The sequence below is a fragment of the Spermophilus citellus genome, assembly GCF_964194105.1.
Source record: "Spermophilus citellus genome assembly, chromosome: 3".
NCBI classification, from domain to species: domain Eukaryota; kingdom Metazoa; phylum Chordata; class Mammalia; order Rodentia; family Sciuridae; genus Spermophilus; species Spermophilus citellus.
Genome location: NC_138184.1, coordinates 196,722,305 through 196,740,758, shown reverse-complemented (window position 1 = coordinate 196,740,758; position 18,454 = coordinate 196,722,305). Strand labels below are relative to the sequence as shown.

Here is an 18,454-nt window from a genome sequence, read left to right as displayed (position 1 = left end):
CCTAGATACCCTGAAGTGTCCTACTTTTCAACAAACTATGGTGGCTAATATATACTTTTTAATGCATTGATGAGTTTCCAGGAAATGAGAAAATATGTGAAGCCCTAACCCAAAACTGATAGAATTCTAGGGGTTATAGTTCATTGGTAGAGCACTTACCTAGCAAGGATAGATCCCTATCCTGGGTGGGGGGGAGATATTTATATAGCTCATACTTTCATGCCAAGGACAACTAAAGAAAATTAAACAAATTGAAAAGATATCACCTAGAAATTACCAAGGAGTGAATAAAGATAATGGAATAACTAGGTATAAAGATGGGAATCTAGAGAAATGATGGGAACTCAATGACTTTTGTCCTGGAGAAGTTTCTCATCCAAGAAAGAGTGTTGAGAAGCTGAGAGGCATTAAGAAGGAGCAAAAAGTGTTAACTGCAAAAGGGGAGATGGGTAAATCTCACTGCTCTACAATCAAGGTAGACAAAAAAAGTGGAAGGAAGGAAGAAATGAAGGGAGGGAAAGAAAACTTAAAAGATAAGCTTTAAATTTGTCAGCAAAACAAATCCAAGCAAAGAATTAAAACTCAGACTATATTAAAAAAAAAACTCCAAGAATTCAATAAGGTAAAAAGTCCAATATAAAAAAAGATTTCCCACAGTTATAAACAGGCATTTCTCAGAAACAGCAGCACAGATGCTGACTAGGCATTTTAGGATGGCACCAGAGAATGCTACCTTAAAACAAGATACCATTTTCATTCAACTTAACAAAATTAAGCACTCTGATAACTCTTCTATACAACTCTTGGGAACTTATAATAAATTGGTTCAAACACTTTGAGGAAAAATTGGTATGACATATACTAGTTTTGAATAGTCACATGCCCTGCAACCAAGCAATATACACTAGAAAAACACTGATGTGGATATGACATGAATAAAAGCTTTCATGACAATGTTGATAAAATAATGAAAAAAAAGGAGATAGAAACAACTTGATCATTCCAAAGTAATGGTTAAATATATTGTGGTATATTCACATAAACATTACACAACTGTGAAATAAATGCATATAAACAATTAATAGTCTAGCAAACAATGGAGAACTATATAACACAATTTTAATATTTGTTTTTTCTTGTGATAGGTATCAAATCCAGGGCCTTGAGCATGCTAGGCAAGTGCTCTATCACAGAGATGTCCCCAGCCCATATAATTAATTAATTACTTAATTAATTTGTTGCTTGCTTGATTGATTTTTGAGACAGGGTCTCACTCAGTTGTCCAGGCCATTCTTGAACTTTCAATCTTCCTGTCTTAGCTTCCAAAGTCATTAGGTTTATAGGTATATGCTACCACATCCATTTTTAACACCAATTTTCTAAAGCTCAAAAAACTAAATAATAAGTTATTTAGGAATATATTTTATATGGAAAAATATATGATTAATTATAAATTGAATAGAAGTTGATGAAGACTAAAGTCTGCTGCCACTTTTACAAAGCTCTAAAATATTCAAGACTAAACATGGCTTAGAGATACATATAGTTTTACATGTAAAAGTACCTATAAAACCAGTAGCAACAGTTGTATATGTTCAAAATATGTCCCTAGCATAGAATGGGGGGCTGTGGTGGCAGATTGCACTCAAAAACTTCAATAGAGTGGGTAATGTTTGGTTCATTCCCTAGGTGATGATGTGTTCACTGGTGTTCATCCTATTATGTTTTTAAATTTACAAGGACTCTTTTGTAGTATCAAATATTACATAATACAATTTTAATTACACCCCAGAATTATAATATTATTTTTGCTAAGATGGCTATTCTTCCACTTCCTTCTTCCTTGAAAGTTCTTTTCTGCATTGTTGAACTTGAATGAGAGTCACAGTCTGAAAGAAGGAGAAAGTATGCTGTCAGATGATACGTACAAATGCTGTCTGAGCTCAGCTCAGAACTAATGGTCTTCCCAGACTTGATGTCACAAAATTATTATAAAATGACAGACTGAACTCTCCATTTACTCATATTGCAATTCGATGGCTCATTTTTCAGTGTGAGTCCTATCTTTAAATTATCCTGCTCAAAAGTAGATGTGGGCTTCAAGTAGTTCTTGGCTGCCAAGTGCCTTCTCATTCCATTGCCATCGAATCAAAAATTCCATTCACGTACTTTTAAAGTTGCTGTGTTTAAATTTTTAACTGAAACATACAATGAAGGTCTTATCAAACATGTTGGAGAAACAGGAAGTAACAGTTTATAATACACTATAGTCATCTTAATTCAGATTGATTTCTCTGTACTATCACTTTTGGGGCATGTATGGCAAAAATCTCACTGCCCTCACCTTATCCATGCCTCACCAGTACTCATGCATAAAAATATCCTGATCACTGGGCTGGGGTTGTGGCTCAGTGGTAAAGCACTTGCCTCTCACGTGTGAGGCACTAGGTTTGATCCTCAGCACCACATAAAAATAAATAAATAAAGGTATTGTGTCCACTTACAGGAAAAAAAAAATCCTGATCACTTCTAATTTTACCCAAAGTCCTTCCCCACCACTTACCTTCTGCTAGTGACAAGGGTGTGAAGGTGTGAGGGAGTGGGGCCATGGGCAGAGGTGGGTGTTTGACCTAACATAATATGTATGACAGGAATTAACAGGAATCAAACTCAGATCACAGGTCATGAAGCAGATAGATCCTGTGTATCAAAGTTATACAGCCCTGAGTTCCAGTCCCCAGCTCCACCACCTTTTAGTTGATTGACAATTGACAAGCTACTAAATTTGTCAGTGTCTTAGCTTTCTTGGCTATATAAGAAGTTAACATCACCACCCACATCATAAGGTTGTTGTGAGGATTTCATTACATTTTTAAATTATAAAAACACAAAATGGTGCCCTCTTTGTATTGGAGTATTTCTGGGCTTTCAATAGAGATAGGTTAATTTACTTACTCATCCTTGAATGCAGATTTCCTGGCATTCCTTTTCACTGTTGAATCTGTTTCCTGAGCCACTGCAGCCACTATACCAAAAGCGGGCACACGAGTTGACCTGTTTGTCATAATACCATCGAACCACATAATCAACACAGTTTCCAGGCTTCAAGTCTTCCAAACATCTAGGATCTGGGGTGGGAAAAGGATAATGCATTACTAGAGGTTTTTCTTTACTGGGATGAAAAGTAAAAGCTTTATGAAGTTATATTTTTAAAATATGCTTTCAACACATTAGCAGACCAACTAAGAAAATATGATTCTAAATGAGTGAAACAAGGGATCCAAAAAACCCCAAATATTCTGCCTACTACCTGAAACTCTACTACTACATATTCATTCATTTAAAACAAAAGTTTTTGATCTTTATGAAACCCCAATAAAAATGCACATGTCCCTGAAAGTGTGAGAATTTATTTATTAATACTTTTGTGGGGATTTGTTGATATGAGAAAGATAGGACTTCTTCCATTTACTTTGGATTTGATTTTAAATCAAGTTAATATTTGGAATGAAAATGACTTACACCTTCAGTTTATTCATAGAAAGTATCACTGTGTGTGCCTAAAAAGAAAAACCCTGTAAGTCACCAAAGGCAGGAAAATGAGAGGCTCTTTATATCACAATTCCTCTAAAGGACAACTCTTATAGGATGCTAAAAATATGACATTCTAAAGTCAATTTACTAATAAATTTCAGAAATGTACCCACTGTAAGAAAGCAAAGGCGAGTCATAACAATAAAGTCATATTATACTAATGAGATTCTTCTAATCACAGAACTTTCAATCTGTTAAATCCTTTTTTGTTTTCTCTTTTCTTTTTTTTTTTTTTTTTTTTTTTGAAATGGAGTCTCACCATGTGGCCTCAAACTCATAGGCTCAAGTGATTCTCCCACCTCAGCCAACAGAGTAGCTGAGACTACAAGACCATACCACCATGCCAACAATGTTAAATCCCTTTCTATTTTGTGATTCTCCATAGTACTTTGATTCACATTTAGACCAAATAGGAAGAAACATACTTCCTCTACCTCTGCTCTTAAAAACTAAATATTGTATATTGTATAACTTGTTTTCAAGCCAATCTAAACAGGGAAGTTGTTTTTCTTGCATATTTCACAAAAAATGCATATATATATGCATATATATAATTTTTCATATATATTAACTCCATAGAAAATATGTTGGTGTGCAATAAGAATTGTAATGCATTCCACTGTCATATATTTAAAAAATAAAACCATTTTTTTTTAAAAAAAGAAAATATGTTGATAAATAAAAATCTACATTTTTATCTTTTTTTCTCTTTCTTGTGCAATCAAGAGGTCAAAACCTCAAATGCCTACGTGTATGGAAGCCACATGTAAGACAACAGGGAGCAGCTGGACTATGGCAAACAGAACACAATCTTCTCTAAAGGCATTCAATTTGAAGTAACATTTAAAATAAAATAAACAGCTTTAAAACTTTTATAATAAAATTTATTCCACAGTCAGCCAGTTTACAAGTCTATATATAACCCAGCAAAAAATATCTTTTGTCCTCCCTGGTTAGAGTCAGTGCATTCTTTTTTAAATGAGATTTTAGAGACCATCTTTCTGTGCCTGCCTCATGTGGTAGGTACGGCAGTTGATTGCTAGGTGTCTCTTACCTTTGTGCACCAAATTATCCTGGTGTAAAATCAGTCCAGGACTTGGAGTTCTGGTTTTCATACTCTCAAGGGTGCTGAGCAGTGGCCCAAGAGTGGCAGCAGCCTCAGATGAGGAAGTAACAACCAATCTATGAGCCCACGTCGGCTCTAGAGGCTCATTCTCCTCATGCTTGGGTCCAGGGACACTGAGCTACACACACACACAAAAGTATTTATATTTTTTTTTGGTTATGATAATATCAAATAAAAAAGTTAATTTGCTTCTGGGAACATTTGAGGAAAAATTCCGCATGGCTATGTACCCCCAACTTTCTGATACTTACTATTTCAAATAAAAGCTCAGGAAATAAGGCCCCTTCTCTGTGTCAGGCATCTCTGAATAGCTGGGCTGTGAATTTCCCTACCACTTTGCTTAAGTGTTTATGTATACACACACACTGCCCACCTCCAAGCACAGATGCATTCCAGAGAGCTCTGTGTACAGGGTATGAATGATGTGAGGTTGGGACGGGGTTAACTTCATTCTTTTCTTAGTCACTGCTATAAGGAGGGAAAATAACCACCAATTTAATGTTTTCGTGGCCTTTTCTATCCATTTTATAACGCTAGAGATTTTAACAATGCATTCCAAAATATGTGCCATGATTCCAATCAATTTTGAGAATGGAAATCAGGGTGGTAGAGGACAATAACACAGCTGAGATGAAAACAATAGCAATGATTTGTCATCTAATTTGTTGCTGCCCAGTCTCAGCTGAAAACACCTGCCCTTCCTGTCACCCAGATCCCAGCTGATGCTAAAGGCTGTGGGTACTTAATTTCTAAGATATGTTGGACATCTAAGGAACAAACAATATAATTTCAAAAGCAAATTTCTGGGACTAAAACTTTCAAGTTTCATCAAAATTCACCTTATGTAATGGAACAAGGAAGAAAAGTTTTTGCTGGAAAAAAAAAAAAAAAGAAAAGTTGTGTCAGTTTTCTTGACCGTATTTCCAGCAGTTAGGCAAATCTTTTAGGGTAACAATTATGTTCTTTTTTTTTTTCTTTTTCCCCCCATTTGGATCCTAACTATACGAAGTTGAATCAGTAATTCACCTCAATTCTGGTCCAGTATGGTTATTTATCCTTGCATGCTCCCCACTTGTTTGTAATTCTGTTTGTTTGTTTGCTTGCTTGCTTGCTTTTTTTGAAAAATTTATTTAAATAGGTATATCTGTGAATGAGGTAACATAGTTACCTGGGATGCTTTTTTACCCTTGTTACACTGTATCAAGAGGCAGTTGTCATCATCAGTTGCTCTCTTCTATCTCAGCTATCCTGCATTTGATGCTGTGTGCATACCTATGTGTAGGCACGTGCACACACACACACACACACACACACCATGGTGGAAGAGCTAATTAATTCTAATACTCATGTATGTATATTTTTAAAGTTATTAAAGTACGTACTGCTACATGAGTCAGATTAAGTCTATTAGAATTGGTCACTGGCCCTATACAAAAAGCACTTAATTCGGATATGATAGTAACTTTTCACTGACTTCAAAACACAAAGTGGTTTAAATGAATGTACAACTTTGTATCACTTGAGGTTCCTCTTTATTTCAGAATGATACTGTGAGTAACACAGCAATCTGAATGTTAGCTTTTGCTACAATCATAGAACTTGAGAATAATAAGGCTAGAAGAAATTTTTCTCAGTCTCTTGCATTGGGGAGAACTATGCCCCATATCAGGAAAGAAGTACCATTGTTTTTTGCTTGCATATGTCATGATAAGCAAAATATAAGAGTTTGAAGAGTAGTTTATCAAACATTAAAAACCAACTGATATTAGTCTAACCTCAGATATACTGTCTGTAGGATGATAATGTTCCTTTGAAGTGCTCTGGGGAGCACCTTTTTTTTTTTTCCATTTCCCACTTTTTATTTTTTTTTTTTTTAATTTTTTTCCATGTAGCCTCTGCTTTTTCTAGCATTAGCTTCTTTTATTTTTTTCTTTTTTTTATTGTTGGTCGTTCAAAACATTACATAGTTCTTAATGTATCATATTTCACAGTTTGATTCAAGTGGGTTATGAACTCCCATTTTTACCCCGTATACAGATTGCTGTATCACATCAGTTACACTTCCATTGATTTACATATTGCCATTCTAGTGTCTGATGTATTCTGCTGTCTATCCTATTCTCTACTATCCCCCCTCCCCTCCCCTCCCCTCCCCATTTCTCTCTCTACCCCCTCTACTGTAAATCACTTATTCCACTTGTATTATTCTTCTCTTACCCCTCATTTCCTCTTATATGTAATTTTGTAAAACCCTGAGGATCACCTTCAATTTCCATGCGATTTCCCTTCTCACTCCCTTTCCCTCCCACCTCTCATCCCTGTTTAATGTTAATCTTCTTCTCAAGCTCTTCGTCCCTACCCTGTCCTTGGTTACTCCCCTTATATCAAAGCAGTCATTTGGCATATGTTTTTTAAGGATTGGCTAGCTTCACTTAGCATAATCAGCTCTAATGCCATCCATTTCCCTCCAAATTCTATGATTTTGTCATTTCTTATTGCAGAGTAATACTCCATTGTGTATAAATGCCACATTATTTTTATCCATTCATCTATTGAAGGGCATCTAGGTTGGTTCCACAATCTTGCTATCGTGAATTGTGCTGCTATGAACATCGATGTAGCAGTGTCCCTGTAGCATGCTCTTATTAGGTCTTTAGGGAATAGACCGAGAAGGGGAATAGCTGGGTCAAATGGTGGTTCCATTCCCAGCTTTCCAAGACATCTCCATACTGCTTTCCAAATTGGCTGCACCAATTTGCAGTCCCACCAACAATGAACAAGTGTACCCTTTTCCCCGCATCCTCTCCAGCACTTGTTGTTGTTGGACTTCATAATAGCTGCCAATCTTACTGGAGTGAGATGGTATCTTAGGGTGGTTTTGATTTGCATTTCTCTGACTGCTAGCGATGGTGAGCATTTTTTCATGTACTTATTAATTGATTGTATGTCCTCCTCTGAGAAGTGTCTGTTCAGGTCCTTGGCCCATTTGTTGATTGGATTATTTGTTATCTTATTGTCTAATTTTTTGAGTTCTTTGTATACTCTGGATATTAGGGCTCTATCTGAAGTGTGTGGAGTAAAGATTTGTTCCCAGGATGTAGGCTCCCTGTTTACCTCTCTTATTGTTTCTTTTGCTGAGAAAAAACTTTTTAGTTTGAGTAAGTCCCATTTGTTGATTCTAGTTGTTAACTCTTGCGCTATGGGTGTCCTATTGAGGAATTTGGAGCCCGACCCCACAGTATGTAAATCATAGCCAACTTTTTCTTCTATCAGACGCCGTGTCTCTGATTTAATATCAAGCTCCTTGATCCATTTTGAGTTAACTTTTGTGCATGGCGAGAGAAAGGGATTCAGTTTCATTTTGATGCAAATGGATTTCCAGTTTTCCCAGCACCATTTGTTGAAGATGCTATCCTTCCTCCATTGCATGCTTTTAGCCCCTTTATCAAATATAAGATAGTTGTAGTTTTGTGGATTGGTTACTGTGTCCTCTATTCTGTACCATTGGTCCACCCGCCTGTTTTGGTACCAGTACCATGCTGTTTTTGTTACTATTGCTCTGTAGTATAGTTTGAAGTCTGGTATCGCTATACCGCCTGATTCACACTTCCTGCTTAGCATTGTTTTTGCTATTCTGGTTCTTTTATTATTCCATATGAATTTCATGATTGTTTTATCTATTTCTACAAGAAATGCTGTTGGGATTTTGATTGGCATTGCATTGAACTTATAGAGAACTTTTGGTAATATCGCCATTTTGATGATGTTAGTTCTGCCCATCTATGAACAGGGTATATTTTTCCATCTTCTAAGGTCTTCTTCTATATCTCTCTTTAGGGTTCTGTAGTTTTCATTGTATAAGTCTTTCACCTCTTTTGTTAGGTTGATTCCCAAGTATTTTATTTTTGGGGGGGATATTGTGAATGGAGTAGTTGTCCTCATTTCCATTTCAGAGGATTTGTCGCTATTATACAGGAATGCATTTGATTTATGCGTGTTGATTTTATATCCTGCCACTTTGCTGAATTCATTTATTAGCTCTAATAGTTTCTTTGTAGACGCTTTTGGGTCTGCTAGGTATAGAATCATGTCATCTGCAAATCGTGATAATTTAAGTTCTTCTTTTCCTATTTTTATGACTTTAATTTCTTTCGTCTGTCTAATTGCTCTGGCCAGTGTTTCGAGGACTATGTTGAACAGAAGTGGTGAGAGAGGGCATCCCTGTCTTGTACCAGATCTTAGAGGGAATGCCTTCAATTTTCCTCCGTTCAGAAGGATGCTGGCCTGTGGCTTATCATAGATTGCTTTTACAATGTTGAGGTATGATCCTGTTATCCCTAATTTTTCTAGAGTTTTGAACATAAAGGGATGCTGTACTTTGTCGAATGCTTTTTCTGCATCTATCGAGATGATCATATGGTTCTTATTTTTAAGTCTATTGATGTGGTGAATAACATTTATTGATTTCCGTATATTGAACCAGCCTTGCATCCCAGGGATGAATCCTACTTGATCATGGTGTATAATTTTTTTGATATGTTTTTGAATCCGCTTCGCCAGAATTTTATTGAGGATTTTTGCATCTAGGTTCATTAGAGATATTGGTCTGTAGTTTTCTTTCTTTGAAGTGTCTTTGTCTGGTTTAGGCATCAGGGTGATGTTGGCCTCGTAGAATGTATTTGGAAGTTCTCCCTCTTTTTCTATTTCCTGAAATAGCTTGAAAAGAATTGGTGTTAGTTCCTCTTTAAAGGTTTTGTAAAACTCTGCTGTATACCCATCTGGTCCTGGGCTTTTCTTAGTTGGTAGTCTTTTGATGGTTTCTTCTATTTCCTCTATTGTTATTGGTCTGTTTAGGTTGTCTATATCCTCCTGACTCAATCTGGGCAGATCATATGACTTAAGAAATTTATCTATGCCTTCACTATCTTCTATTTTATTGGAATATAGGGCTTCAAAATAATTTCTGATTATCTTCTGTATTTCTGAAGTGTCTGTTGTGATATTGCCTTTTTCATCCCGTATGCTAGTAATTTGAGTTCTCTCTCTTCTTCTCTTCGTTAGCATGGCTAAGGGTTTGTCGATTTTATTTATTTTTTCAAAGAACCAACTTTTAGTTTTGTCAATTTTTTCAATTGTTTCTTTTGTTTCGATTTCATTAATTTCAGCTCTGATTTTAATCATTTCTTGCTTTCTACTTCTTTTGCTGTTGTTTTGCTCTTCTTTTTCTAGGATTTTGAGATGAAGTATGAGATCATTTATTTGTTGTTTTTTTTCTTTTTTTAAGGAATGAACTCCAAGCAATGAATTTTCCTCTTAGAACTGCTTTCAATGTGTCCCATAGATTCCGAAATGTTGTGTCTGTGTTTTCATTTAACTCTAAGAAGTTTTTAATTTCCTCCTTGATGTCTTCTAAAACCCATTGATCGTTCAGTAACCTATTGTTCATTCTCCAAGTGATGCATGATTTTTCCTTCCTTCTTTTATCGTTGATTTTCAGTTTCATTCCATTATGATCAGATAGGATGCATGGTATTATCTCTACTCCTTTATATTGTCTAAGAGTTGCCCTGTGACATAATATATGATCTATTTTTGAGAAGGATCCATGTGCTGCTGAGAAAAAAGTGTAACTGCTTGATGTTGGGTGGTATATTCTATATATGTCAATTAAGTCTAGGTTGTTAATTGTGTTATTGAGTTCTATAGTTTCCTTATTTAACTTTTGTTTGGAAGATCTGTCCAGTGGTGAGAGAGGTGTGTTGAAGTCTCCCATGATTATTGTATGGTGGTCTATTAGACTCTTGTACTTGAGAAGAGTTTGCTTGACGAACATAGGTGCACCATTGTTTGGGGCATATATATTTATGATTGTTATGTCTTGTTGGTGTATGGTTCCCTTGAGCAGTATGTAGTGTCCCTCTTTATCCCTTTTGATTAACTTTGGCTTGAAATCTATTTTATTAGATATGAGTATGGACATTCCTGCTTGTTTCCGCAGTCCATATGAGTGGTATGATTTTTCCCAACCTTTCACCTTCAGTCTATGTATATCTTTTCCTATCAAATGTGTCTCCTGTAGGCAGCATATTGTTGGATCTTGTTTTGTGATCCATTCAACTAGCCTGTGTCTCTTAATTGGTGAGTTTAAGCCATTAACATTTAGGGTTATTATTGAGATATGGTTTGTTCTTCCAGCCATATTTGTTTATTAATGTTACTAAACCTGATTTGTTTTCCTCTTTGATTACTTTCCCCCCTTTACTGTCCTACCTCCCACTGTTGGTTATTTTCATTGTTTCATTATTTTCATTGTTATTTTCCATTTCCTCTTCCTGTAATGTTTTGCCAAGGATTTTTTGAAGAGATGGTTTTCTAGCTGCGAATTCTTTTAACTTTTGTTTATCGTGGAAGGTTTTAATTTCATCTTCCATCCTGAAGCTTAATTTCGCCGGATACACGATTCTTGGTTGGAACCCATTTTCTTTCAGTGTTTGAAATATGTTATTCCAGGATCTTCTAGCTTTCAGAGTCTGTGTTGAGAGATCAGCTGTTATCCTGATTGGTTTACCCCTAAATGTAATCTGCTTCCTTTCTCTTGTAGCTTTCAAAATTCTCTCCTTATTCTGTATGTTGGGCATCTTCATTATAATGTGTCTAGGTGTGGATCTCTTATGATTTTGCACATTCGGCGTCCTATAGGCTTCTAGGATTTGGGATTCTGTCTCATTCTTCAAGTCTGGGAAGTTTTCTCATATTATTTAATTGAATAGATTGTTTATTCCTTTGGTTTGGAGCTCTGTGTCTTTCTGTATCCCAATGACTCTTAAGTTTGGTCTTTTAATGTTGTCCCATATTTCTTGGATGTTCTGCTCATGGTTTCTTAGCAGACTTGCTGAACTGTCTATGTTCTTTTCAAGTTGAAATACTTTGTCTTCATTGTCTGATGTTCTATCTTCTAAGTGATCTACTCTGCTGGTAGTATTCTCAATTGAGTTTTTAAGTTGGTTTATTGCTTCCTGCATTTCTAGGATTTCTATTTGTTTGTTTTTTATTACCTCTATCTCCCTGTGTAATTGATCTTTTACTTCCTGGATTTGTTTATGTAGTTCCTTGTCAAAGTGATCTTTCATTGTCTGATTTTGCTGTCTCATGTCTTCCTTGAGACTCCAGATCATCTGAAGCATGTATATCCTGAACTCTTTTTCTGACATTCCATCTGTTGTAGCTATTACCTCTTCTAAAGTTGAGTTGACCTGCATTGCTTGTGGTCCTTTCTTTCCTTGTCTTTTCATACTGCTCGCGTTTCTTTCTGCTTGGTGAAACTGTTGTGTTTTTGAAATTTTCCCCCTATTTATTTATATTGCTCTTGTATAGTTGGAAAATCTCCCTTGCAGGGTGGGTAGTGGCTGTGCTCCTCCTCTAATTAGGGTGATCTGTCTACCACGCTGGTCGGTTGCAGGTCTGCCCACCCTGCGGGTACGGGTGGCGGCTCTGCCCTGCCCGCACTCCAATTGTGGTGACGTAACTACCACGCCCTCGGGTCGTTGGTCCTGATCCGGATGTGGGCGGCGGCTCTGCTCGGCCCCTACTCCAATTGGTGTGACGTGTCTACCACGCTGGCAGGCCTCTAGGCCTGTTCCGCCGGTGGGTCGCAGGTCTGCCTACCTTGCGGGCTCGGGCGGCAGTTCTGCTCAGCCCCCATTCCCAATGGGGGTACCTGACTGCCTCTCCAACGGGTCGCTGGGCCTTTTCGGGACACGGGCGGCGGCTCTGCTCCACCCCCACTCCAACCAGAGTGACGTGACTGCCTCGGTGCTACGTGTCCACCATGCTGGCAGGCTACCGGGCCTGTCCTGCCAGTGGATCGCAGGTCTGCCTACCTTGCAGGCTCAGACGGCGGCTCTGCACAGCCCCTACTCTAAATGGGGTGACTTGGCTACCATGCCATCAGGTCGCTGGTCCTGTTCTAGGCGTGGGCGGCTACTCTCTTCAGCCCCAGCTGCAGTTGAGGTGTCATGATACCATGCCGGCGGGTCACTTGGCCTGCTCTGGGCGCAGGCGGCAGCTCCACTCTGCCCCCCTGGCCCCCACAGCACCCAGCAGGACCCGGACTGAGAAGCAGTCACCGCAGGTTCCCCAACCCTGGGCCAAAGCAGCTTCAGGAGCCAGAACCCGGCCTCTCCAATCCCGGCTCACGCTCCGCTAGGAGCAGGCTCCAAGGAGCGACCCCCGCGGGTTCCCCTGCCCCAGGCCAAAGCAACTCCGGGAGCCAGAGCCCAGCCGCTCCAAGCTCTCCGAGCTCGGTGCACGCTCCGCTGGGAGCAGGCTCAAAGACGCAGTCCCCGTGGGCTCCCCAGCCCTGGGGCCAAAACTGTTCCGGGAGTCAGAACACAGCCGCCCCGAGCTCAGCGCACGCTCCACTTGGAGCTGGCCTCAACACGCAGTCTCCGCAGGTTCCCCAGCCCTGGGCCAAAGCAGCCCCTGGAATCAGAATCCGGCCACTCAAAGCCCGGCGCACACCTTGCCAAGAGCGAGCCTCTAGGAGTATTCTCCACTGGTTCTCCAGCCCCGAGCCTGAGCGATCTGTCTGCGAGACGCAGGCAAATACCAGCCTGAAATCACCTGTTCCGTAGCTGAATGAGCTGAGATCAGTAGAAAACAGGGATGATTACATCAGCTCTCCAAGATGGCGGCTGCTGTCCTCCTCCATGGTCCGACCGGTGTCGAGAACCGAACTGGACCGCTTCTCTCCTCTGTCTCAAAGCCAGAACTCAGCACTAAGCACGGCCATTGCACCACTGGCAGGAGCCCCCAGAATCTGCATCGCTGCACCCCCACTCCGGCACCTCGCCGCTTCCCAGTGCGCGCCGCAGACTCCAGCTGCGGGGCGCGACCCTCCGTGCGGAGAAATCGCCCGCGTCCAAGCCCCCGCAGCTGAACCTCGCGCGATGGAAATCCGTCCACTAGATTCTGGAGCACCTCAATTTCACTGGAAATTCCCAACAAGATGGCCTTCAGCTGTTTCACCTCGTCTTTCTCCCACACAGTGATGCGGCGCACTGGGGTGATGCACTCCCTTCGCCGCCATCTTCCTCCTCCGCATTAGCTCGGGAGCACCGTTTTCTTAAATGAATTAACTCAGCCTTTAAATCCTTACCTAATTCTGTTCTGAGACCGCCTAAGTTATTCTTTATGTCTTGTAAGCTTAAGAATGTCTGGGTTTTTTTCTCAGTCACATGGTCATTTGGGAATTTTGACAACTGTAATTTACACCACATTCTAGAATAAGCATAACTTTTTTTTTTATAAATGAAACTATTTTCATCAATCCTCTGGATCAACATATTTCAGATATTTGAACAAATGCATAATTGTTATGGTTTGTAATTTTTATAATTTTCTTACTTATTATAAAATCAAATATTCATTGAAAGGAATTTTAGAAAACATGAACAAGAAAAAGAAGAAATAGAAATCAGAAGTAACTCTATCCCCCCAGAGATAATTATTGTTAATATTAAGGTATAATTTTTTCCTAGTTAATATGCATATTTTTTTTAAAAAAAAATGCTGCATGTTTGTTTTTCTATGCTTCTCATTCTTAATATATACTATGTTCCTAGTATATATTATGATCATTCCATATATTTTACCATGACTGCAACACTATTTTAAATATAGAATATCTATAATGATAATGGTCTTTTTTGAAATTTATTTCCTTTTTTTTTTCTTCTGTTATAAACCTCAGGTCTACTTTGTGGGCTGAAGAACACATATATTTAAGGCTTTGAGACAAAGTCTCCTCCAAACATGTTTTTTTACAAATTTGAACACTCAGCGAGTGTATTTCCTAAACTATTACCCTTTACTAGCTATTATGATTGAAAAGATATATAATTACCAGTGTCACTGTTGAAAAATTCTCCAGCTGATCTATAGACCCCTGGCATAATCTGCCCCCTCCACACAATACGATCTCACCTGCCACTATGACCCTCAGATATACTGTATGTAGGATGATAATGTTCCAGGACCCTTCATTTCTTCCTCTTCATTCTGCCTCAGGCTCTCAAAACCAACCCTTCACTGCAACCTATTTAGAGTTGCTCTCCATTTATAAAACTTCCAGTAACTACTCAGTACAGAGTCTCCTCTTCTAGATAATGCACAATACCTTCTGACTCTTCTGTACATGGCTCTGAATATACAGAGTGTACCCTTTAGCCCTACCCTGTATGGAAGCAGAACATGCCAGCCCCAAATATGCCACTTTTGCATGTTGATTTATTTTGAGGCAACTGAGAAGAAGCAGATACAGAAAAAGCTATCTGCCCTTTCTCCATTTGCCTAAAAGCAGGACCTAAATTTATAAAGATGTCCTTCTTTCTCTATCAGGAAGGACAGAGTTAATCACCGAAGACCACCCTAGATTTTTATCCCAGAGTTGGCACCAGAGGACTCTACATAACTGGCTCTTATCTTCCACTCGCTCCCCCATATATTCACCTTCCCACAATTTGCTACCCTGGAAACTCGAAATCCTTTTTGTCTCGTCACTTTTTTACAAATTTATGGTCCTTTTGTTAGGATTCTATACAAGCTCCCAGTGCTAACATCCCTTTGAGTTATTCATCACTGAATGCCCCTATGTGTTGTGTGCTGCACATGTTAATAAACTTCTGTTTGTTTTCCTCTTGTTAATCTGTCTTTTGTCAGTCAAATTTACAGAGCTCCAGACTAGAGCTTAAGAGGGTAGAGGAAAAAGAAAAATGTTCCTCCCTGCCACTATTTTATACCATTTCCTAGTTCACATATATAAACATCACAGCCCTGATAAGAGATATTGAACAATGCCATTGGTTCTTTTTCTTTGTATCTTCCTTTTATTCTCTATTTTCTCTTCTTTTATTTCAATAGCATAGAGAAGGCACTGAATAAATTCACAGACTGTTAGAGTCTTCCTATTACACTGTCTTCAGGCCAAACTTAATAAGGATGTGCAAAGAAAGAAGGAAAGATAATTTTGGAGTACTCAACTCCTCTAGGCTTTAAGGTCATAGTTTTTAGAATAAAAAAGATCAGCCCTAACATAACCTTCCAACTGTAAGAGGGGGACGTAAGCACTCATATTTAACTGGCAAAATAAACACCGATTCATTGCTAGTGGCTGCCTCTGGAGAGGAGGATAAAAAACGATTTCTGCAAGTAAACAAATGGAAACACTGGTCACTTCTGAGGGCAGGGTGTGCACTCAGGTGTTTATTATATTATACATATTAAACCTCAAAACACAAGCCTGCCTATGGGTGCGCACATTTCTATTCCTGCCGCGCTGGCCTCCCTTAGTGGGGAAGGATGGTTCCAGTTCCAAGCAGGGGCTCACCATAGCAAAGGGCACAAAAGAGGTGTCTGGGGCATGTGGGGGCTGACACCTGGAGTCCAGGACTACTCCATGCAGCTGGACAAGCAGATCTGTTATCATCATGCTCTTTCAGCCTTCACGCTGATCTTTAATAGGAAGAAAACAGACTTTGCCACATCTGCAGAATATGAATGCATGAGCTAATGAGGACTGCTGACCACGCCACACACCATTCCAAAAGGTCTTTTGGTTTCTGATTTCCAAACATTTTCCTCCTAATTCATTACCCAGAATCTTTTATATATCACAGACAAGCTCTTCAACTCTGAGCTCATGTCTGCTCTGGATGAATGCTAATTATCTTGTGCATTAGCCCTTGTGTTCAGATTCAGCCTTGTCCTAGCCTTGCAGGTCAAATTTCTCCCATTTGGGTGTGAGGATTCTGCTACTGCCAAATGGCTCCACAGCCAGCACCTTCAAGGTGTCTGGCTTCTCAGGTGGACCCTTCCCAGGGAAGAACACTTCTTTGCCAGGACTCTCAGTACTTAAATCCAACTACTCAAAAGAAGGTTCTTTACTTGTATTTCAAGGTTGCAAGACCCTCAGGAACACCTTAAGCTTGGGTTGCACCTCCCAGATTCACTGCAGCTTTCTTTCATGGAGGTGGAATGCAGGATTTTATTCTGTTAAACCCCTCTCACACATTAGTATAATGCCCTCCAGTATGACATTGCCCAGTACAAGTTTGAACTGCTGTAATCATATACTTTTTTAAAAAAGAACATTTTGGTAATAATCCCTTGTTTTACAGGTAAGAAAACAGACCTCAATAGAAGAGATGATTCAGTCAGATGTCAGGCAGCTATCAGTTTTCACTTCTAGAATTTCATTCATTGTGAGATAACAGGATAAACTTAACAATCTTTGAAAAAGACCACACATATTTAATATATGCATCCTAATTTCAGAAGTAAAATAGGAAGAATATAGTCTTTGGAGCTGAGGGAATTAAGTATTTAGTTTCATTATTGAGACTACAAACCAAATTTTCCAGGTATAGAAGCGTCTCAGATTCTAAGGGTAATAAATCTATTCTCAGTGATTTATGATGCTTAGCCAGAATCTCTACATAATAAGAGTTAGTTGTTATGTAGGGTATTATCAAGAATTTGCATTTTTGATCACAATGAAAATGTTAACTTTATTTTATAAATAAGTAAATTATCATATTAACCAATATAACCATATCTATATATATGACTAACTTAAGGCCATTTGTGAATAATTAATTTGGTCTAATTTCTGGAAATCCATTTTATTTAATTGGGTTTAATTTCTGGAAATCCATTTTACTTTTGGTCATTGGACAAATTAAGCTAGGCCTGGCTCCATGTTTTTTAAGGTTTTCAATAGCATTGATTATGGCTTCTGAATAGGCTACTTCATTTAGTAGTCAGTATAATGTGATTGAGCATTCTACACAATTTTACTTGCATAGAACATTCAAAGAAAATATAGATGCACTCAAACTTTATACTATTTCTCCTGTCACAGAGGCTTAGTACCAAGCTAAAATATATGCCATTGTGTTTTATATAGGTATTTAAAGAAAATTCAACCAAAATGAAATTGTGTGTAAGTGAAATAATTTGATGATGCTATTTTTAAAAGAAGAAACACATAAATAAAATGATACTATTAACAGGTATTAAATAAGCTGGAAAGGATGTAGAGAAGAAAGCAAAGACACAAATTATGACCATATGATATGATTAATGTGGATGAGAAATGAAGCGGTTCTGATCTAAAGTAACAGAGGCAAGGAGGAGGGGAGGGTGAGCGGTGGCGAGCAGAGAGAGGGATGACAGGAACTTTCTGAAGGAGACAGTAGTGCTGGGAGGTCAGGCTTACCACCTCATCCCAGTCTTCTTATGGATACTTGGCAAGTTGGTGGGAAGGAGAGAAAAGGACATCTGGAGAAGCAGCACTGTGAATATATTCCATGATACATGTCTGTGGAATCCCTGGGCACAGTCCTAAAAGTGTGACCATGAGGCCAAGAAAAAAGGCCTGGACTAGGCAAGCAAATGTGACAGTTGTTGACATGTACAACACGGGAACTCAGAACGAGAACATGGAAGAAGAGGAGAAGCAGACTGAGGACAGAGATCAGAAAAATTAAGACTCTGATGTTTCAGGGGTAGGCAGACAAAGATTACCCCCCAACAGTGATTGATACAGAGTGCTCAGAGGGGTGGCAGGAGAACAAGAGAGGGCTCTCACAGTCAAGGAAAACAGGTTCAGCGAAACAATGGCCACGGGTTTACATGCAGAAGAGCAGTCCAGTAAGGATCTGGAAATTAAGGAGG

The 18,454-nt window shown here is 38.8% G+C and overlaps 1 protein-coding gene across 1 annotated transcript in view; it reads right to left on the bottom strand.

Moving 5' to 3' along the window:
• Positions 1-1,102: 1,102 nt before the first annotated feature.
• COL28A1 (collagen type XXVIII alpha 1 chain) overlaps positions 1,103-18,454 on the bottom strand; it is a 167,454-nt gene continuing 150,102 nt past the window's right edge. The window contains exons 34-37 of the mRNA XM_081286546.1: positions 5,560-5,592; positions 4,649-4,838; positions 2,956-3,128; positions 1,103-1,889 (exon numbers count right to left, since the gene is read on the bottom strand). Coding sequence (XP_081142672.1) covers positions 2,956-3,128; positions 4,649-4,838; positions 5,560-5,592 — 396 coding nt within the window. The 3' untranslated portion in view covers positions 1,103-1,889. The remainder of the gene's footprint in view (positions 1,890-2,955; positions 3,129-4,648; positions 4,839-5,559; positions 5,593-18,454) is intronic.